This window comes from Cavia porcellus, unplaced genomic scaffold (assembly GCF_034190915.1).
Source record: "Cavia porcellus strain 051 isolate PalLab524CR breed Dunkin Hartley unplaced genomic scaffold, mCavPor4.1 scaffold_6, whole genome shotgun sequence".
Classification (NCBI taxonomy): Eukaryota; Metazoa; Chordata; class Mammalia; order Rodentia; family Caviidae; genus Cavia; species Cavia porcellus.
The window spans coordinates 61,732,902-61,755,049 of NW_026947489.1; the positions used below are offsets into that span (position 1 = coordinate 61,732,902).

The 22,148-nt window shown below is 49.8% G+C and overlaps 1 protein-coding gene across 6 annotated transcripts in view; it reads right to left on the reverse strand.

Annotated features, from left to right (window-relative positions):
• The window catches only part of Ptprn2 (protein tyrosine phosphatase receptor type N2), a 542,085-nt gene that overhangs the window by 321,322 nt on the left and 198,615 nt on the right, over nucleotides 1-22,148 (reverse strand). For all 6 annotated transcript variants that reach the window (XM_063250851.1, XM_063250850.1, XM_063250852.1 and 3 more), the window contains 2 exons: nucleotides 19,648-19,810; nucleotides 6,941-7,301 (listed from right to left, as the gene is read on the reverse strand). In XM_063250851.1, coding sequence (XP_063106921.1) covers nucleotides 6,941-7,301; nucleotides 19,648-19,810 — 524 coding nt within the window. The remainder of the gene's footprint in view (nucleotides 1-6,940; nucleotides 7,302-19,647; nucleotides 19,811-22,148) is intronic.

Genomic DNA, 22,148 nt, shown 5'->3' on the forward strand with positions numbered 1-22,148 from the left:
ACTTTCCAGAGATGGCCACTAACAAGTACGCAGTCACTAAGTGACATAAGCCTGCACTCTGAGAAATTCTCTGAACGGTAAGATTACCCGGTGAGGTCCGCAATGTCAGGTGGGATGGTTTCGAGTAGGCATGTGGCTAACACACCTTTGCCATTAGCCACACAGTGCAGGATAGGCCAAACCAACGACTGCCCAGCACCCAGTGGCCTTAGGACTCAGTTCCTTGCACAGTGCCCTGCCTGCCCTCACTGGAATGGAAGGACTCCCCCTCTTTCCTCACAAGCTGGTGTCTTCCGTCAGAGGTCACTGCCCAGCTGGAATGTTCAGGCTAGAGGAGGGAAGATGTGGATGGGGACAGGAAGGGTGACATGTGGGGCCTACATTGTGGGCACATACTTGTCCTGCATTCCGGAGTCTGCTCATTAGAGCCAACCACAAAAGGTGACAGAAGATGGTGTGAGTGGCTGAGCACGTTGCTTGTGGATGCCCTGCGAGCCTCAGCCTCTAGAAGCAAATTTCTACTCAGTGCAGTCACCATGAGAAGTAAAGCTTGGTCAGTGCTCTGTGAGGGCAGGATGGGGGGTGCCTTGGCTTCCCAAGGCCCGCAGGCTGTGTTCCTACCATCAGTACCAACGGGGAGGGACAGCACCACCAGACCCAGGCCTGCCTGAAGGGAAGTCAAGCAAGAGTGCCCAGAAGAGGAATGTACTCAGTGCCCTGCACTGTGCACTTGAGCATAGTTAACAGACAGGCTCTACGCACCTGTAGTCCCAGCACTCTCGGAGATCAGTCTGAGCAGTTTATTGATTTTGTAAGACCCTGTCACAAAATACAAAATGACTGGAAAGTCCCTCAGTGCACAGGCCCCAGTCCAAAGACCCCAGTTCTTTAGAACGATTTTTAAAAAATTTAAGGTAGCATAGTTATAAGGTTTCTTAAATTTGATGTAATTTTTATAAATTTAAAGAGAAAAGTGCAAAAAGAACAAAGAAGCATGTGGCCATGGGCACAGTCCTGTGGTTGTTTTGCAGGCAGGGGCTACAAGGGTGAACGGAGCATGAGGCAGCAAACTCTCAATGCTGACAGCTCTGGGCTCTGGGAGGAAATGTCCAGTGGTCCTCTCTGCATAGCTATCTGTCAATTGTGTACCGGTCACTTATTTTCCCAGCTAGCAAAGAGAGCAGCCAATCATCTTGTACAAATGCTGATGCACACGATGGACTGATGGTGAATTGGCTGGCTGCATGTTTATAGAGACTGGAATGTGAGAGGGTGGGGCACAGAGTCCCTCTCTGTACCCCACAGCTCACTTGCAGTCCTTCCAGTGACCCCATCACACACGGGGCTCCTAGTTTCAAGTGCTTTTAAAGCTTTTGAAGAGGAAGAGAGTTGCAAACAATGAATAAAGAAAGGGAGAGGAACTGTTTTCTAAGTTTTACCCAGTGAACCTCTGCTGTCTGTGGCAGGTCAGGACCATCCTGTGTTTGACATGAACCAGGAAGGGGGTATGTATAGGTTCCCTCCTGCTGTCTGGGAACACAGACACCACGGTCACACCTGGGACTGAGTGGTGCTGCAGAGCTGTGCCTCCAAGTTGGCAAATGTCCTCCTCGGGGCCTTGAGGACATCCACCTCCCTGGGGCCTTGAGGACATCCACCTCCCTTCACAAATCTATGAAAATGCACACCCTGAAAATGTGGCAAACAAGTGAGAAGGCAGTGGACACTGGACCTGTCCACCCACCTTGTCACCTTCTAGGTGAAAAGGGGCTTTTTGGAGGGGCTGCAGTGCCCCCATCCTCCCAGCAATTCTGTCTCGTGGGTGCCTTCGTGCCACCTGAGCCTCTCATAGGAGTCACCATTGCCCCAGTATTCCCGCCCATTGTCCAGGGCAAAGCATGACCCACACCTGCCTGGTGTCTGCTGCGGCCATTCAGCATCCGCTGAGTTGAAGCTGGCTATTTGGGAAGTGTAGACTCAACTCTGAGGCAGCTTCCCTTTCCCTCCCGTCTTAGAATGCAGATCTTCTCCCGTACCAGGATTGACACTGCTGCCTGGTGGCTGCTCCTCCCTCTCAGACATTCAGGAGCAATCTCAGCCTCCTGCTGCAGGGTCAGTACAGAGTGACCTCATTGTTCTCTGCATGAGAGCTCAGCAAACCACAAACCATGCAGAAGACAGGCCAAGAAAGCTTGGTGCTGGAGCTGAATAGTCATTTTAAACCTCAAAGCCCAGGACCAATTCACCATGATTTAACTGTGTTTTAATCTGCATCTCAGGGAGTAGGTTCAGGCTCCAGCTCTCTCTGAGGGACCTAAATGTTTGATCAAGTCACAATGTTAACCTCCCAGGCTTGTTTCTTCCTCTGGAAAGTGAGGTTGTAAGAAAGAGAGACTGACAACAAAGCCACCCCTCGGGGTGACAGGCAGCGCTAGGAGCAGCTGAGAGGAAGCGTCGGCCCCTCTACAAACAGCATTTTCGACACAAGCAGGCCTGGTGCACACATTGAAAGGAGGCACTGTTCACTGCCATCGTGAAGAGGAAATCATTTGCCACAGTCACACAGATGTACAATGGACAGCTGTCCTCAGCAGGACACAGATTGAAAGAGCACCTCTTGGTGGAGCCTATCCAGGTGGGGGTCGGGAAGGCTTCCCTGAACAGTGTGTGAATCACAAAGCTGGAATATGCCAGGCAGGCTTTGTGACCTGCAGCTACTGGCCAGCCCAGAGGGGACAGGGGACACCAAGCACTTCCCCGAAGTATGCTCCCGAAATTCTCTGGCCAAATGCTGAGTGCTCCTGCAATTCCTTTACAGGAAACAGAGCAGGGGAACATGTCACACACCTCCAGGATATAACCCGACAGTCCAAAATGTGAGCAACGCATAGAGGTTAGTGAAATGGTTTCTGAAAACAAAACCTGCTGTGAAAGAAAAGAAGGGTGAAGAACCTGTCCACCGGCTCAGTGAGCCTCTACAGACCCTGCTTCAGAAGAGTCAGCTGTGGAAACCGCGGGAGCACCGAACAGCTCCCATGGTGATGTCACCATCTTTATTCATCTTTGGGGTCACACAGCTATCTTGGTTCATTTGCAGAGGATCTTACTGCTCAGCAGTACTGAAACACTGACAGCTGAAGCAGTTTGATGACTGAGTTTGCTTTGAAATCATGTAGGGGCTGGCAGGTAGCAAGAGGAGGAGGCGCACTGGAAGCAGAAGTGGGGCAGGTGTGCAGGGGCTCCTGGAGCCAGGACTCCACTCACTGTGCCTGATGCTTTGCACCAGGCCATGATAGCGTGCGGCACAGCTGGGGGACAGCAAGGAGAATGGGCCACCAGTACTGAAAGGCAGCACAGGAAACGGCCAACAAATCACACACACAAGAGTGAAGAGGGTTCTTTCAAAAGCAAATTCCAAAGATCGGCACTGGCCTGTGTCCAGGAGCCCAGAGGTGGGAGCCTGCAGGGGCAGTGGCAGGAACTCAGGCACTGTGTGCAGTGTTCTGCTCTCCAGTGGTGCCCAGCTGGATTTTGTCCCTTAGCAGAGGCAGTGGTATTGGCCCCTTCCTATTTCCATTAACTAGGACCGAGATCACCAACAGGTGGGATCTGTTTCACTTTGTGAGACCAAGCAGGAGACAGAGGAGGGCCAGAGAGAGGTGGATGGCCAGCAATGGATGTGGCAACAGGGAGAAGCAACAGAGGAGCGTGTGAGGGTGCCTGGGGTGCACTTAGAAGGCAGCAAGAGGGAGGGGCAGGGGGCTTTGCCGTGGAGCAGGGACAAGTAAGAGGCCATACTGGGTGTTATGGTTGATCCACTGTGTCAGCTTGAGAAGTTCAGAAGTTTAACTGAGACTCAGCAGGGAGTCAGGATCCTGACTTTGTAAATATCCTCAGCCTGTGCAAGAGGAGAGCCCAGAGATTTTGTGCGCTACCTCACCCTGGATGGGGGGTGGCCTGCATACACTACAAGGGAGGAAAATAGGCTTGCTCTTCCCTCCTTTTTGCGCTGGCTGCTTTTGCTGTCTGCTGCCTTGAAGAGTTTCCCCAGTGCCATGACACTCTGTCTTGGACCCAGCTGATTATGGATGAAACCTCCAGAAACTGTAAGCTAAATAAATAATTCCTTCTTTCATTTTGGATGTCAGGTGTTTTGTCCCAGCAATAAGAGAAAGGTAAAGGAGACACTGGGCCAGGGGACCAGGATGCTGGATGACAGCACAACCACACTGGCAGGGAAAGGCTGCCTGCCAGAGTCTAGTAATAAGGGTAGGGCAGAAGCCACAGAGTCAGAGAGACGGGCAGCCAGGGCTTTTAACAGGAGAAGGCCCACAAGGGTAGCACACTGCGGGGGCCAGCAGCCTCCCAGATGCCAAGCCCAGGAAACAGGGGCCAGTGCAAGCTATGCTGACTCCTCTGGCACCTTCCACACATGGCAGTCCATGGCAGTGCTAGTGACAGTTACACACCCTCCTCTCTAACTCTCATTCCATATTCCTCCCATGTAAGATCTGCTGTTGATGGCTGTGCAGACAGAGAGAGTAACAGAGGCACACAGCTGCAAAGCAGCAAGGAGCAGAAAACATGACTTTCACAGTAACTACAGTTAGGCTTCCCTTATGGAAAACAGTGGCACCTCACGTTAATGTGAGTTTCCGTCAATAATTTTAAAAGCTGTCATCAGCTTGGCTTCAGGCTGCATGTGTGTTCCCAGAAGACTTGTCTCATCCAAATCCCACTTCAGGCCAGGCTGAGGAAAAGGCTGCCAGAAACAGCCGGGCCAGGACCTTCCACACATGCTATCGGAGCAGGACAGGAAGCACCTGCCTTACAATGGTTGCAGTTCACACAAAACAGTGCCAGCTGCACCACCCGGAGTGGTGAGGTGAGGGATGCTGACGTCACTCCTGCTCCATTCTCCACAGCTCAAGCAGATGCACAACTGGGGCCAGACTTGTCGTGTGTGGAAGCTCCCCACACTGCATCCTTTCACACTGGGGGCCAAACTAGATCCCTGTCTCTCTAACCCTGCATAAACTCAACTCAAAATAGACCAAGACCTGAAATTTCAACACTACTAAAAGAAAACATACGGCAAACTTTTGAAACCATAGGCACAGGCAGAAACTTCCCAAGTAGGATCCAATAGCACAGGAAATAGTAGCAAGTGTCAACAAATAGACTATGTCAAATTAAAATGTGTGTACAGTAAAGGAAATGACTAACCAAGTAGGAAATCCCTAAAGAAATGGGGGAAAACCTTTGCCCGCTACTTTTCTACCAGATTAGTATCTAAAATACATGAAAAGAACAGGAAACACTTGGCAACAAAGCACAATCAAATGGCTCTGTAAAGAGCTGGGCATAGACATTTCTCAGAAGTACAAATGGTCAATAAGTGTATTTAAAAGATGTGTAGCATCTTTTGCACTGGGAAGCACAAATGAAAGCTATACTGAGGGGCTGCCTGGCAAGCATGAGGCCCTGAATTTGATTTCCAATACCAAAAACAAAACAAAACAAAACAAAACAAAACTACACTGAGGTTCCATCTCACCCCAGTCAGAATCGCTGCCACCAAAGTTTATAAAAAAGCAACAAATGCTGGCAAAATCAAGAGAAGAAGGAACTCTTCTACACCGCTAGTAGGAGCATAAATTAGTAGAACCCCTGTTTTTACAAAAAAAAAAAATAATAAAAAGTAGAGCTGTCCTGTGATCCAGCTACAACACTCGTTGGTATGCACCCAAAGAAACCAAAGTGAGCATGATATAAATCAGTAATAGCGAATCTTTTAGACACCAAGTGCTCAAACGGCAACTCATTGCTCACTTACTTTATCACAAAGTGCCAACACCGCAATTAAAACTGGATGGTGAGATTTTAGTTTAGAAAAAACAACTGTTATCCAATGTTTGGCTGCTTGGGCAACTCAGCTCCCATGCTGACAGGGAGGCACAGTGTGCCACAGGTTCTCCACCATGAATACACGGACACCTGTTTGTCCACGTTTACTGTAGCGCATCTCACAACAGCCAAGACGAAGGACCAGCCAAGGTGTCCACCAACAGATGAACAGATGAGGAAAATGTGATACACATACTCAGGGGAGTATTATTTGGTCAGAAAGAACTTAATTCTCTAACTTGAAAATGGATGGATCTGGAGATCACCACATTGATTGAAAAAAGCGAGACTCAGAAAGGCGTCTTGTGTTCTTCCTGATGTGAGGAATCCAAAACAGATGATGAAAGTAGAAGTGGAGGGGACTAGAAAGAGGAAGGGAACACGGGGGAGGGCAGTAGGGGAGTGGATGTGATCAAGTATATTATGCTTATTGAACTCCAATATGCCGTAAAATCAATAAGCACTGGTAATAAAAAACTGAAGTCTTTTTCAGTGTCAGCTCCATGTTTTGAGGTAATACCTTGCACCATCTGATAAAGGAGCTGTTAGCCACAGATAGCTCTGGAAGTGCTCGCAATATGACCAATTTGAATCAAGGCGTGATTGATACATGTGTAAAACACTTCCTGCCTTTCTAACCCTGAAAAATAATGTATGATGTATAATAATCTTAACCATTGATTATATGTTGAAATGATAATTTGAACTATTAACATAAAATCATTGCTAAAATTCTTTAAATGTGTGCATTCAGGACATTGAGGGAAGGCTTAGTAGTGGTGAGGATCCACGCAGATGGGGTGTTTCTCCCCTCTCTACCGGCCTCCGCATCTAGGGGAGCCAGGACCACCACCTGCCCATTATCTGTAGGGAATGGCCGGAGGACCAAGGGTCCCTCCTTCACACCGTGGCCTCCCTGCCACCCCCTCCTTCCATGCAGGACAAGCACCCAGCAGGTAGGAAAACAACAAAACCAGCACCAGGGATGTCAGGCCACCAGATGCATAGGACCCAGGGTGGCAGGCCGACTCACCATCGCCTGTGCTCAGGGGATCCTGAGGGTGTCCTGGAGGTGAAAGCCATTTCTGGGGGGCTACCAGCACAGAAGAAGGCCTTGGCGCTCTTGAGGGGTTACGCAGAATGTACCGTGACCCCAGGTCACTCTCTCCGGCCAGCACGGGAGGCCTTGGAGCAGTGTAGGCAACACGGGCTGCCATTGGGCGTAGTCTGTCCGCACTGCTGTCTGCCTGCGGGCTGAGCTCGTCTGGCTGGAGCCGGCCGAGGGTGCGCAGTGGCAAGGCTTCGGGGGACTGCACCTGGCTCACAGGAGGGTAGCTCAGTGAAGACGTGCGAGTCACGTAGGTCAGGATGTTCTCGGGGAAGGGTTCTTCACCCTGCAGGACACAAGAACACAACAGTACAAGCTGGATCACCAGTCACCACGACCAGCACCCACACAAGATGGGCCTGGGCTTTGGTGTTCAAGGCCCAGAATAGTACCAGATATCACCGAGCCATGAGCCCACAGCCTCCACTGGACTGGCCAAGTCCCTCTGCACTGGCTCTACTAACAGCTTATTGGCAGAAGTCACATGCCAGTCACTGGGTTTCTTGTACTCACAGAGTTGTGTGCAACTCACACTGAACACCTCCACCCCATTCTCGCTGCCCCCCAATAAACCCTGCTCACCAGTTCCCACTTCCTGCCCCAGTGCTGGCAACTCTAGTTTGCTTCTTATCTCTCTGGCTGTGCCTGTGCTGTGGATATTTCACGTTCCAGTGGTCTTCTGTGTCTGGCCTCTCCCATAGCACATTCTCAGGGTGCACACACATAGCAGCATGTGTCGGGATGCCCTTTCTGTCTAAGGCTGAACGCTACGCCTTTGTGTGTAGATGTCATATTCTATTTATTTATCAGTTGGTGGACACTTGAATCATCTCTAGTCTGGGACTATTCTGAATAATGCTGTTATGAACATCTGTGAGCCAGTTTTGGTGTGTACCTATCTTTAGTTCTCTTGGGTATCTACCTAGATGTAAAGTAGCTGAGTCAGTTGATAACCACATTAAAATTCTGCAAAGCTGCCCACTGTCATCCGGCACAGCTGCACCATTTACAGCCCCACCAGCAAGGTACAGGGGACATGAACACGCGAAACTCCTCTACTCCTTGCAGCCTGGTGACGAGGAAGGGCTCCACTGTGGGTGTGCTTGGAGAGGCACCCTGTCCTGTGCTCACTGGTTGTTTGTGTCTTCTTTGGAGAAATGCATGCTCCAGTCCTCTGCCTGCATGATGACACCCAGCACAGTGCCCCAGAACCACTGGTCAAATCAGTCCAGCTCTGTAATTTGTCCTCTGAAGTAGCACTGTTTCCCAGGTGTTGGGTAGCAGTATTCTACAAGGGAGGTCGCCAGGTTGTCTTGTTTAACAGACATCTGTGGTACTGCTTACCAGATGTTGCCCTGCCAACATGGTCTCTCACTGTGTCCTGTCTACATTTTCTCCTCACTCATGTGGTGGGTGTTCCCAAAAGCACAAGTCCCTGCTACACTTTGTGTCTGCCATTGGACTAATCAAGGCCTGGCGGTCACCCTCATATCAGCATAGTGGTGAAAATCGTAGGTGTCAGTGTTCTGCTCTAAGGCTCCACCAAGACTTCACAGATGTGGTGATTTCCAACTTACAGACCTTCACAAGGTGAAGGCTGACCTGGAAGTGTACCAGAGTAGTCCTTAGGCTGTGCATCTGCCTGTCGTGCCTGGGTCAATGGGCACATCCCTTCATCCAAATGAGGCTGTGGCCACAGTGGGCATTAGGGTAGTGCTCAGGCTGTTTTCTGGGAGAGACTCTTGTGCGGGAGGCAGGAGGTTGGCAACCTGGTTGGCAGGACCTGGTTTCAGCCCTCACATGTGAACTTGGGGGAATCACTTCACTCTCTGAGACCTGCTGCTTTTCTCAAAGGAGAGGTTTTTTTGTGATCACTTTTAAAATGATGTAACTTCAGCTACCATCCAAATTGTTTAATTTTGTCTGAGAACTTGCTGAAGTCAACTGATTTTTCTGAGGAAAAGAGAAACTAAGCTGAGAGACACAGACACAGACTTGAGAGCACAGACCAGCCTGCATCCTCAGCAAACAGCCCTGCAGCAATTTCCCGCAAATTGGGTGTGAGTGTCAGCCAGGGCCCCGCTGCACTCTCCTCAGCACAGCTGTTTTTGAACACCTGGTCAGGTCACCATGCTGGAGGCTAGGGATCCTCATCCTAACGCCTCATTAATGTGCCATGGTATCTCCCCTCTCTCTGCGAGGATGCGGCCCAGGTTGAAACTTCCACTCGCAGGGCTCTAATTAAAGTCGAGATGGACAGCTCCAGGCTGAGGCCATGCCAGGCTTAGCACAAGCATTACAAGATCACAGCCACTGTGCAACGGGCCAAGATGAGCAATCTGCTGTTGGTTTGTTTATGCTCTCAATCAAATTAAGGTGAAGAGGAGAAAAGAAACACCAGTAGGCACAAACGACAGTAGAATAACAGAAAACACTGCTCTCACACTTCCACCAAGTCCTCCGCAGTGGTGCAAACTCTGTGTACCCTCAAGGAGTGACCGCAGCCTCAAGGTGACCGTCCCTCCTGGTGAGGCGCATGAGTTCCCCTCCCAAGTGGCTTGCACTTCAAACCTCGAGTGAGAGGGTAGCTGGCTCCAAGTGCCAGAGTGCAACCAAGCTCTGACACGACCATCTGAGAGCCTGTGGTCCCTCTACCTTCTGTGAGTGATGACAACGGCACTGCCACTGCCATTGTGTTGCTTCTCTGTTGTCACAGCTCTTCACATCTGCCAGACCAGTCAGGGCATCCGGAGAACACCCAGGAGGAGCCGCCCCTTGTGCTTTCTCTTCCGCTTTCAGTTGCAAGGTTAAAATTATGTGACTTATCTTCATGGCCTCTATTTCACAGACGTTTTACGTTCCAACACAACCATCTTAAAGTTTCCTCAGATAGTGCTGGATAGATTTTAATACTGAAGCTGCCCGAGCCCGGAAATTAACAACCTAGAAGCAAGAATGTTTCTGGCTTCTGAGGACCTCAACAGTGCATGAGAAAGTTGAGTCAGGCACCTAGGCGGGGACTGCTGCCATGTGCTGAGACAAGCGGAAATGACTTCCTCTATCACCCACGGTGTCCCAATACCACCAGCATCATCCCTACCCTCACCAGCAACACGGTGCAACCATCGCTCTCAGCAGCATCCTCACCGCTGCCATCGGCACCACCCAAAGTCACCGGTGGCCACATTCTGCCATCAGCACTGTCCCCACCAACAACCTCACCGGCACCTCACTGCTTCCAGTGCTGTGTGCCACGCTCTCAATTCCAGTCTTGGGGTTAATAACTCAGATGTGGCCCTTCCTCAGAGAACCTGCAAGCTGATGTGAGAGTTAAGCCGGAGTAATCCACAGCCAAACTAATTTGGAAGCAGCATCAGAAGATTGAAGAAAGCAATACTAGTTTGGAAGGAAGGCATTACTTTCTGTGGGTGCCCAGCAGTGAGGGTGCTCCAGTTTGACTGGCTGTGTGGCCCCAGAAATGATCACTGGGACTCCTGTCACCAACCAGCACACCTCCGTCTGGTGCACACATAAACTCCAGCTGGCAGGGAGAAGGCTGCCCCAGAGTCACACAGGACAGGGAGTGAGGTTTGTGTCTGTGCGCTGGCTGCTCATGCCTGTCAGATACTCTCCTGTGCCCACGTCTGGAAACAAATTAGGAAACTCACATCAGGACAACTTTTGACCACATGACACGTTTCCTCCTGCCTGCCTCACAGCCTGGGGCAGAGCTGACAGGCATGGTGATCAAGAAGAGGTTGCTGCTGGTCTGACAGAACACGCAGCGCTTGGTCTGTCCACAGGCTCCTAATGAGCCAGCACCACAGTGCCACTGGGTCACTGAGGGCCACAGGTGTGGGAGTATGGAGCAAGGCCACCGGAGAGGGGGGTCTTGGACCCCTGTCATCTCCTGCTTGTTAGTGTCAGGCTGTGTGGGCACGGAAAGCATGAGGAGCTCCTGGTTTCTCTCTTCATGGTTATTTATCTCCACTCTCTGCACTCCTCCTCTATCTCTCTCTCAACACTTGCCCTTGGTGTGGGCTCCGCAGAGGCCCACCATATGCAGGTGAGAGGCCAGGGGCCAGCCTTTCTGGCCAGCAGTGCTGCTGCTCTCTAGGAACCAGAGGAGGCCACCATGTAAGTCATAGTAACACCCTAACCCAGCCCCCTGCAGCTCTCAGAGCCCCTCAGATCCAGGAAGCTGGAGAAGCCTATGACCCAAAGCACAGGAACAGGAGCCAAGCAGAACATCAATGGTACCAAGCACCACAGTGTCAGCTCAGGTGCCTTTGGTGCGCTACATTTGGGAGTATTCTGAGGCCCAGGTGGATGGGGCTGGGGAGCTCTCTTCCATCTGCTCTGGCCTGACCACTCCTACCCCACTGCTTACTGCTGGCTTCCTGGCCGCTTCCCCTGCAGCCCATACCCAGCAAGTAGGGGTAAATGGAGACTAAGTTGTCAGTCCGTTTCCTGTTCATTTGGCCATTAAATCACACAGGCACAGGACGCTGGCTTTGGTCTCATTCTCTGTGGTGCTTTCAACTCCAAGGTGTAGACATGATTGCCCCCATGATTACCCCATGGAGTAGATGAAGGGCCAGTATCCTCCAGCATCCCCCTGGCAGAAAATGATGGAACTTGATCAGCTGAGTTTGGAGAGGAACATTGGTGAATGTCTGTTTCTTGCATAAAGAAAGAAAAAACCCCAAGAAGCTCGGTATGGTGGCAAATGCCTGTTATTTCAGTTACTTGGGAGGTTGACACAAGAGGATGGCAAATTCAAGGCCACTCTGAGCAAGCCATTATGACTCATAAAGTAAAATTAAAAAGGGCTGGGAAGTAGCTCAGTGGTGGCATGTCTGTCAAGCATGTGCCATCCCTGCGTTTCCTCCTCAGCACTAGTAAAAAAAAAAAAATCAAGAAAAAAATTCAACAAGAATTCTAGGATCCTGATTTCATCACTCGCACCAGTAACTGTTTGAAAGTGGCCATTCTATTCCTCTCCTGGCCTCAGTTTCCTTTTCTGTAAGGTGACGAGAATGCACCACACTTCTAGGGCCTTCTCTGCTATCGTGATGGTACCATAGGCAGGTAGGCAGTCCTGTTCCTGAGCCCACCACTCCACCCTCAGAGTCCTGCTGGGGTCAGTGCGCCAGTGCCCAAGACAGAAGCTAAATCGGGTTAAAGGAAGAAAGAGGCTTCACTCAGGCCACACTAACACAGAATGTGACAGACATAGGAGGCTTTGTGCCTACTGAACTTGTTCACCCAGCAGGTCACCCCTTGGCCAGCAAAGGTCCTTCCTCGGAACCATGGTGTCTGAGGGAAAAGCACAGAGTGCGAAGTCTCAGTAGTGATTACAAGTAGCTGGGCCGCAGAGGGCAGAGCTCCCCTGGGTCAGGCGGCAGGTCCTCCCTGCTCCGTCCCTGCCAGCAGGGAAGTTGAGTGACACTTAGCAACTGAATCACAGAGCCCACCGAGCACACTACTATGTGTGCAGAGCACAGAACACTGGGCCCATAGACCCCCACCAGGGCTCAGCTTCTCTCCTCTCAGGCTCACCGGTCCGAGCAGGGCTGTGTGGTCTAGAAACCCGGTGAGTGTCCTGGATGAGGCACACAAGTCCTTGGGAGCCCCTCTCGGCTCTGTGCCCTCGCACACGCCATTTCCAGGACATGCTCAGTAAGGGCAGCGATGTGGCAGGCCAGAAAACAATCGTGCCATCTCAGGCCACATGAGGAAGGAACCATAAACAATAAGGACAAACTCATGAACATACACTGGTCTTCCCTTGGGCAGTGGCCCAGAGTGTAACCACAGTCCATGGCAGACTGTCTGACCTTAAAGAATCGCCGAACACAGCTCCGTCAGCTGGTGTTCCCAGTGTGAGGTGGTGTCATACTCTGCATCCTCACTAAGCATCAGTATGGTTGATTTTTTTAATCTGAGCCAGTGTAGCTGATATGAATTGGCAACTCTTTGTGGCTTTGTGCTGCATTTCTTTAATGGACAGTGTGGTGCCCATCTGGCCATTTATGTATTGCTTATGAAGAATTTGTTCAAATCTCATCGTTTTTGGGGTGGTTTTTGTCTTCTTCTCATTTGCAGTTTTGTTAATGTAACTGGAAGATGACAACAGTGCACGCTGCCTTCCATGTGGGCTTTGCCCATGGAACTGTCACCAGTGCCAAGGCACGAGCACAGCAGCCCCTGAAGGTGTTGCCCTACCTGGTGCAGCTCTGCAACCCACCTGCCCGTGTCTCACGTGGCAGCGATCTGTCCCTTAAACACTAGTTGGCATGTTCTCGGATTCCACACATATGGAATTAGGTGTGCTCTCTCTCTCTCTCTCTCTCTCTCTCTCTCTGAGGACTTATTCTGAGATTCATCCAGACTGCATCAATAGTTCCCTTCTCTTTATTGGTGAGCAGCATTCCAGATCATGGGTCAAACAAAATTCATCTGTTACTTACTTGCTGAGAGATAGTTGGGTTGACTCGACTTGTGAGCATTTTCTACTAAAGCCACTAGAAGACTCACGTATAAATCTCTGAAGTGACATTTGCTTTCCCTGGTCTTGGGTAGAGGTAGGGTGACTGGATCACAGGCAGACGTAGGTTCAGCCTTAATAGAACATTTCACACCTCTACCAGAAGTGTACGAGAATCCCGCTCCTCCATCACCACACCAACACTTGGGCCAGTCCCTCCCTCCCTCCCTTCCTTCCTTCCTTCCTTCCATCCTTCCATCCTTCCTGCCTTCCTTCCTTTCATTTTTTCTTTCTTTCTCTCTTTCTATTCTTCCTTCCTTTGTTCTTTCCCTTTCTTTCATTCATTTTTTCTTTCACTCTTTCTTTTCTTTCTTCCTTTTTTCTTTCTTTCTCTTTCTTTCCTTCTTTCTTTCTTTCAAGAAATATTTCACAAAGTCACAAAATTCCCGAGGCTAGTCTCAAACTTGTAACTTCCCTGCCTCGGCCTCCCAGGGTGCTGGGATTACAGGTGTGCATAGTGTTAGGAGCTCGGTCATTCTACTAGGCTACTGGCAGTCTCTCAGGGTAGTCTAATTTTCATTTCCTTAGTGAGTGAGCAGTGATGCCAGACATTCTGTAGAAGCCTCTTGGCAAAGTGTCTCTTCAATTTTTTATTTGTATCCTTTTTCTTTTGAATGAGTTTAAAAAGTTCTTGATACATTCTGAAAAGAAGTACTTTTTCAGAAGCATTATTTGCAAATTTCATTACAGTCTGTGAGTTGTCTTTTCATTCTCTCAGCAGTGACATTTGAAGGAGAAAGTTTTTAAATTTTGACCAAGTCCAATGAACCGATTTCTGTGTCTCGGTGTGAGCGGTGGGAGTCATGTGCACTGATCAGTTTGAAGGACTCAACATTCTTGAGTCCTTTCATACTTGATCACAGATTTCCATTAACTTTCTTCTATAATTATTGTCACCAGTGTTTTGTAATTTTCATTACAAAACTGTGCAAGTACTTATATCTATGTTTAGATTTATCTGTAATTATGTCATAACTTTGATGGCATTTTAAGGAATATCTTTATGTTTTTGATAGCTAATTGCTTCTAGGCAATTAATAACAGCCTTGTTATACTTAGTAGTCGTTTCCTACAGAAGTAACTATGCAGTCTGGACAGTCTGTACTTCTCTCTCTTATAGAAGTGCACGGTCTAGGACATCCACAGCCTGAGGGCAGGTTCCAGGTAGTGCCGGTCCATCTCCCTCAGCAGAGATGGACACAGGTGCTATGAGGTTCTGGTGACCTCTTGGTATTTTACAGTCAGGTGCCAGGATATGTGAGGGCGTGGGCTTGCTGAGCACGTGTCTCCGTCCCTCCTGCTCCCTGCACACTCCCTGGCACAGCATTCAGTCCTCCACTGTCCGGTGCTGTTAGAAGCAGGGCATCATCAGGAAGTGTCAGCTTCTGTCAAGTGCTTTTTCTGCATAAATGGAGATTATCATATGGTTTTCCTTTTCCTGTTAAGATAGTGAGTTATGCTGGTTGACTTTCAAATGTAAAATTAACCCTGCATGTCTGGAATAAATTTCCCTTTCATCTTGATGTGTTGTCCTTTTTATATATTGTCGGATTAGATTTGTTAAAAATTATTTAGATGTTTGCTCCTCTATATCTGAAGGATAAGGAGGTGTAGTTTTCTTTCAGTGTTTTTGTATAGTTTTGAGCCACTGAACTTTATCAAGACTTAGTTTATGGTCCAGCAAATGATCTACCTTGGGAAGTAATCTGAGTACTTAAAGAACACATACTTGGTAGTTTTGGGGTGTATCATTCGGCGAATACCAATGAGATCAGGCTGATGGATAGTGCTGATCAAATCTTTTATATCTTCACTGACATTTTATCTACTTGTTTGAACAGTTACTTAGAGGAAGGTTAAAATCTTTAATATTGATTGTAGACTTGGACACTTCTCTCCTTAGTGTTTTCATGTTTTGCTTTTGTCTGAAGTGCAAACAATAGGTCCATAAAAAGATCTCTGTGTCATTGTAATGAATTCACCATAATGAACTCAGAGTCACTGTGGAGTGTGTCTCTGGCAATGTCCTCCTACTTGAGGTGGCTTCGTCTACCTGGCCCAGCACTCCTGTCTGGCAGGCTCCCACTCTGCCATGACCTTTCCCTGCACTCCATCTTTTGGAAGGAGTGGCAGGTGCAGGTGGTGCCGGTCCACCTCCCTCAGCAGAGATGGACACAGGTGCTATGAGGTTCTGGTGACCTCTTGGTATTTTACAGTCAGGTGCCAGGATACGTGAGGGCATGGGCTTGCTGAGCACGTGTCTCCGTCCCTCCTGCTCCCTGACGCTCCCTGGAAGCCCTCTCCCCATCCGCTTCCTCGTCCCAAGCCCTGCAGGCCCTTGTGCTGCCCTCAGGAAGGCTGCAGCTCCTGGGAAGCTCCCCTTCCCCCTCCTACCCTTGGGGTTCTGACCCCTAGCAGAGTCCCCTCTCACTCTGTGTAGCCAGCCTGCCCTCAAGCTGGCCTCCACACCAGCACCCTGACCCTTGTCCCCCATCCTTGGCCTGGTTGGGTTCTCAGCCACACAACTCAGCAGCTCCTCCGGCTTGCTTATGGAGTCAGAGTGGCCTGGGGAGGTCTCTAAATGTATTGCACTCTGAGTCCACCAGCATCTTCCTTGAGGACTTCAGGTTGTCCTTTCAGTGTCATCCTCCACAAGATCTCTGAACGCCTGGCTCGTCTGTTGTCTCTATTCGCACCAAAACTATAAAATTCCACAAGACAAGTTCTTTTATCTTTCTGGTCCCATCACAGTTTTTTGTAAATTAAATGCATTTTTACAATGTTTCCAAAACAAATCAGTTGATGGTTTTGCCAAGAATTTTGGCTTCTACCCCCTTGGTGATGTGGTCAGCTTGCAGCTTGCCTGTGCTCTCTGTGACTGGAAGGCCTTGAACCAGTGCTGAGGTAACCAACAAACAAGAAGTCGGGTCCCCCACTCACCATACAGAAATAATGATAACACTCATTTTTAGCAATCAATAAGAGCTCAATTAGCATTTCAGAGCTGTGAGCTGGGCGGTTTGATTTAAGAGGAGTTGTGCAATTTTATTCCCTATGGCTTCTGTTATGAAGTAATCAGTGCGAGAGCATCGAAGATAATAAATTCAGAAGGTGTCTCTGACTATCTATGCTAGAGTCAGATTTCTGATGACACATACATAGAAAAACATGATTTGTAAATAATTCATTGGAAATTGGATGTACCTTGAAAGACGATCAGCAGATCAAACTTAAATTCCCTACTGAAATATTTCATCACCTGAGCAGAGGGGGGCTTGGGAATGCTGCCCAAATCCCCAGCTGGTCCCAGACCTCACAGCAGCGTGATGGCTCCCACACAGGCTTCTTGCACTTTATCTTGGCCCTGCTCATTAGGAGATGACTCAGTTTTCTCCTTGTTCCAACACTGGACAGAGAAAATAATGACTTCTGGGTTTTCATACGTATTTTTTTTAAACAGTGAAGAAGCATCTATCTTAACACAGAAGAAAAACTGCCTATGACAGAAATGCCACCCATGGCTCAGCTTCCAGATGACCTGTGACCAATGTTTTTAGCAGACAACTGACTGGACAGCCTCCGGCTTTGTTAGCTCACCCCCAGCCACATCAAGAGGGGCAGTGGAGGTTACTGAGAATTACTCTCCGGGCAGTGGCATGAGGTGGCCCTGTCACAGCACAGTCAGTCATGGCATGGGTCACTCTGCCTAGGAGGAGTCCTACAGACCACGTGATCAAATTTAGGGCAAGGTACAAGCCACTGCTGATGGGTACTGGCTGTGCCCTGAACCAGTGCCCTCCCAGCACTGGTTCTTGGCAGAAAAGCAGGTGGGAACCCAGGCCAAAGGGAAGGACCTGAGCCAGCAGAGGTTCCATAGACGCCCACTGTGGACGCTCTCAGGCCCCTTAAGGCACAGGTGTCCAGAGCAGAGCCAGTACAATCATCCTGCATCGGAAGTGTTTTACTTCTAAGGCCTGGGTCTTAATGCCTGTGGGTTCCTGCCTGTCTGGTTGCTAAGAGCAACAAACAGGCAAATGTGAAGACTCATCAAATATCACTCCAGCAACTCAGGCCACAGCATGTCTTGGGGGCGAATTCTAGTGGAGATCTAATGTTTTCACTGTGGCTGGAGGGCTAACTTAATAACAACTAAGCTGAAGGAGAAGCATGAACAAGGTCCAAAACTGAGCCATAGGAAGTCACTACAGTGAGACCTCAGGTCAGCAGTGGCCACAAGAGAGGAGTCAGTTCCCAGTCTCATCCCCTTGCTTCAGTGCTGTAGTCGATGCAGGTGTAGACATCATCATTATGCTGCAGGAAAGACATGAAGCCTTCACAGAAAACTCTAGGTGCTTCTTCTTGTTGGACCTTGTGCTGAGTCTCTGGCGCTTCCCATCCTCTCCTCCTTTCCCTTGCTTTTTCTACCCCTGGGTCATGTTCTGATGATTCACTTCACTCTCTGGGGCAGGATGTGAGGTCTCAGGCAGCCTGGGTGGCTGTGCCAGGGCGCGGTGATCACGGGACACAGATGAGGGAGGAAGTCAGGAAAGCACAGGGAAAAGATGGTCTCCACCTTGCTGTGAACAGCGGAGGCTGGCCCCATGTGGCAGAGCAACCACATTTGCTCTGGGAGCCTGGAGCCCTCACACTCCTCAGAGAACTGCAGAGCTCCACAGGCATCCAGACTCTTGAGCTGACTTTCACCTTATTTTTGAAAGATAGTTGTGTTAGCAGTAATGATATCAATGCTACCATTGACAGTACACTGCACAAACAGCTCTATGTGGGTTTTCTTGCGTGGTCCCCATAGCCAGTTTGTGACCAGAGATGGAAGAGCAGCTGGGAAACTTCTCCAAGGCCAAGATTCATGGAAGGAAGTGGGGAGGAGGGCCCGAGCTGCTCCAGCATCACAGGTATCTCTCCCTTCACCGATTCCCGAGGAAAAGGGACCTTTTGAAATCAATTTTATCCCAGAACATGTTGCCAGGTGTCTAGCATTTCAAGAGCACACACAATCAGTAAAAGAATAAAAGCTCAAAGTTCCACATGCTTAAATCAACAGTAACCAGACTAGGCCAATACACGCACACAGACAGCTTCTCCAGGTCGCCAAAGGCTTAGTATGGAATTTCCGCTCAGCACTGTCTGCGAGGAGGGCAGCTTACTGGCATGCTAGATGTCCCTGCATCATCTGCTTCGCACCTCAGAGCTCCACAGCTCTGTCACCTGCTGTCTGAGTGCTGAAGACGCCACTCTGGGCCACCGGGAGTGACTCTATTAGAGACTTAGGCCGACACAGACATGACAGAGGCCCTGGAGTGGCCCCCAGGCTTGGGCCTCTGCATGCTCCTGGGGCAGTGCTGGGACTCTCCCTGGTGGCCATGCCCAGGCTGCTACAAAAGCACACTGTGACAACACTCAATAGTGGGTGGTGGAGGGACAAGGAGGGGTGGGGCAGGAGCTCCTTCTGCTCTGCCCTGTTCCGGGATCCTACATGGGCTCTGCAGGCCTCATTCAAGAGAGGTCTTTCAAGGTGCTTGACTTTCAGTGCAGAGTTTGTCCTCTGCTTATCTCAGACACCTGTGTTGCCTCTGGTGCCCAGGCCCCAGTAGTCTCAGCAGGCAGAGTCCCCTGCAGTCCTGGCCACCTATCCAGGCTTCTCTTTCTTGGAATGAGGGACTCAACTGATGAGTTGATACAGCATCAAGACTAAGACCCCAGGCACCAACCTCTAACTGCAGTGATGCCAGGGACCCACAGTACCCATCCATGTTGATGCCCACTGCCACCTTGGACCCTTTTCTACAGGACTCTGGTGTCCTGCCTGTGCTCACAGCAGGCTGCCTGAGTGGCGCTTGTACAAAAGGATTGTTCCTGAGGCCCCTGCCCAAGGCTGCTGGGACACTACTGTGGCACAGAAGCCTCAGCACCAAGGAGCATGTACAGCCCTCACCCGGGCACAGCCCCTCCCTGCATTGCCCCCCATCTGGGACCCAGGAGAGCAGGTAAAAGCAGCACAGTCATGAACCACCTGGACACCCCAGTCTGAGAGGAGCGAAGGCCACAGCAGGTGTAGGCTTACCTTGGCTGGTGGCTTTTCATGCTCCCTCCTGTGGTGCGCACTCGTGCCTGTGGCATGGGACAGAGCCTCCAAGTAGAGCAAGTAGTGCTGTAGGGCCTTGGCCAGGGCCACATCGTCCTCCAAGCTGTACTGCCTTTCAGCGCCCACATTCTGCTGCGAGGTCCTGAGAAGCAAAGCAAACCACGAATCAGCTGTGCATGTAGTCTGTGGATGAGCTGTGGTACGTGGACAGAAGTGTGGGATGAGCACTGCACAGCTCTGCAGCTCACCCAGGAATGTAGCCGTGAGGTCCACCTACACCCGGTCCACACTCCATCTCTCCCTGACAGCAGGTTGATTTCTCAGGAAACTTAGGCCTCCTGGGGAACTGACAAATGACCCAAAAGAGCATTCCCCCAGTGGGAGAGGCAGAGGGTGAGGCTCCACAGTGAAGGAGGGAGGCAGGGCTGAGTGTGGGCACCACCGCCATGGGCTCTGAAGTCAGGAGGGAACAGGCACCTGCAGAAGCTAGAAACGGCCAGTCACTCATCCTCATGGGCTTGCAGAAGACTCGTGTCTGAGCCTAGAGAAGGCTGATGCTTGGCAGCCAGTTTTCATTGTTCTGCATCTGTGTGTCGTGTTAGTTGTGCAGGACAGGAAACCAACATGGTAGCCTGTGCCCCTAGGTCCTGACCACTGCTTTGTTGAAGCATGCCAATGCCTCCTACCTGCACACACACTAGGCAGAGAAGTCTGAGCCCAGGATGCCCGGTTGGGTGCACCTGTGGATGTGATGGGCAGGGCTAACTCTGGGTCAGAGTTAGAGGCATGGAGGTAAAACTGAGGCCACCTCCACAACAAGCCATCAAGGCCCACACCACCAGGCCCCTGGGGCCAGGGAGCAGTGCCTTGTGCCCAAACATGAGTGTTGGTACTGTGCCCACGCTGTCCTATGGATTACTTGTGCTTAACAAATGCTTCAGGGTTTCAGGTGAATGTGCTTCATCATAACTCCCCAGGTAAAGTAACGGGAATTCAGGTGGAACGTCTGGTCCTCAGGAATGAGCCAGCAAAGGAGTGTGGTATCTTGATGTGTTAAAATGGTCACCACCACTAGCCAGCAAAAAAATACAAGCAAAATCACAATCAGATCTCAAACAGTGGAATGGCTGTTACAAAAAAAAAGACAAGCAATGTCCAGTACTGGTAGGATGTTGGAGACCCTGAACTCTGTGTTAACACTGGAGGGAATGTTAGTGAATACAGTCACTGTGGAGAAGCGTGGAGACTCCTCCAAAACTTGAGTATACTTCTATTATATGCTCAGTTGCCCCACTTCTGGGTGTATATCCTCAGGAGATCCAATCAGCATAGTAGAGGGACACCTGCACGCCCACATTTATTACAGCACTGCTCGTGAGAGATGAGATGTGGAGTCAACCTAAGTTCCCATCAACAGGTGAGTGGAGAAAGGGAATGTGGTATTTACACGCAGTGGAATATTATTCAGCCACAAAGAAGAATGAAATCCGTCATCTGCATAAAGACGGATAGAGCTAGAGAATACTGTGTCAGGTGAAATAATCCAGACACAGAAAGACAAGTACTGCACATTCTCTTACATGTAGAAGCTAAAGAAAGCCACCTAGGATGGCGAATAGTGAAAACTGGAGGTTAGAAAGCAAAGAAGAAGATAGAGTGGGTCAGAAAATGGGCAGCAAAGTGCAGACAGAGGAATAAGTTCCAGTGCTCCAAAGCGGAGGAGTGGTAATAGCCCACAGCGGCCCCTGCAGACTTCAGGAAAAGCAGAAGACAGGAGCTTGGAGACTCCAAGCAAAGAAACGGTAAGGACATGGAAACGCTGACTACCTGACTGGATCAACGCATGCTGTATATACACGCTGAAATATCACATATGAACCCACCATGTGTGCAGTTAATACCTGGTAATGAAGAGTTCTAGGGTGAGATTTTCCCAGAACCTTCCTATTGGTGTTTAATTATCTTGGCAGATTAATCCATTCTTTTTATTCTAGTGCTCTTCGAAGTCATTGTTTCAGGCTTAGATGGTCATGTAATTTATCAGGTGATTCAGGTTTTTACATTTCAAATAGTGACGCCAGTTTCCTTGACCGTTTTTAATGGAGGAGATCTTGTGTTCTGTGCTGTCAGAGTATAAATCAACTGAACTCAGTTTACTTGTCTGGCATTTTGTCTACGTTTCTCTCCCTTACTAACTGGTGCAGACAGAGCCAGCTTATAAACGGGCCTCCATATTGCTTTATCTGCATTTCCTGTGCTCATCCCCACACGAGGACTCCTGGGTGACACTGCAGTGTGTCCCAGTGAGGGGTGGCTCCTTGCTGCTCTGCGCAGTGTTGCAGTAGTCGATTTGCAGACTGGCTTCTGACTTTTCACCCTGCGTGAAGTGGTACTCGGTAAGAAATTTCCCCTGCAGAGAGCCAGGAGGGTTTCACACCAGCACTCCCCGCATTCTTCCTGCCTTTATCTGCAGGGCTCTC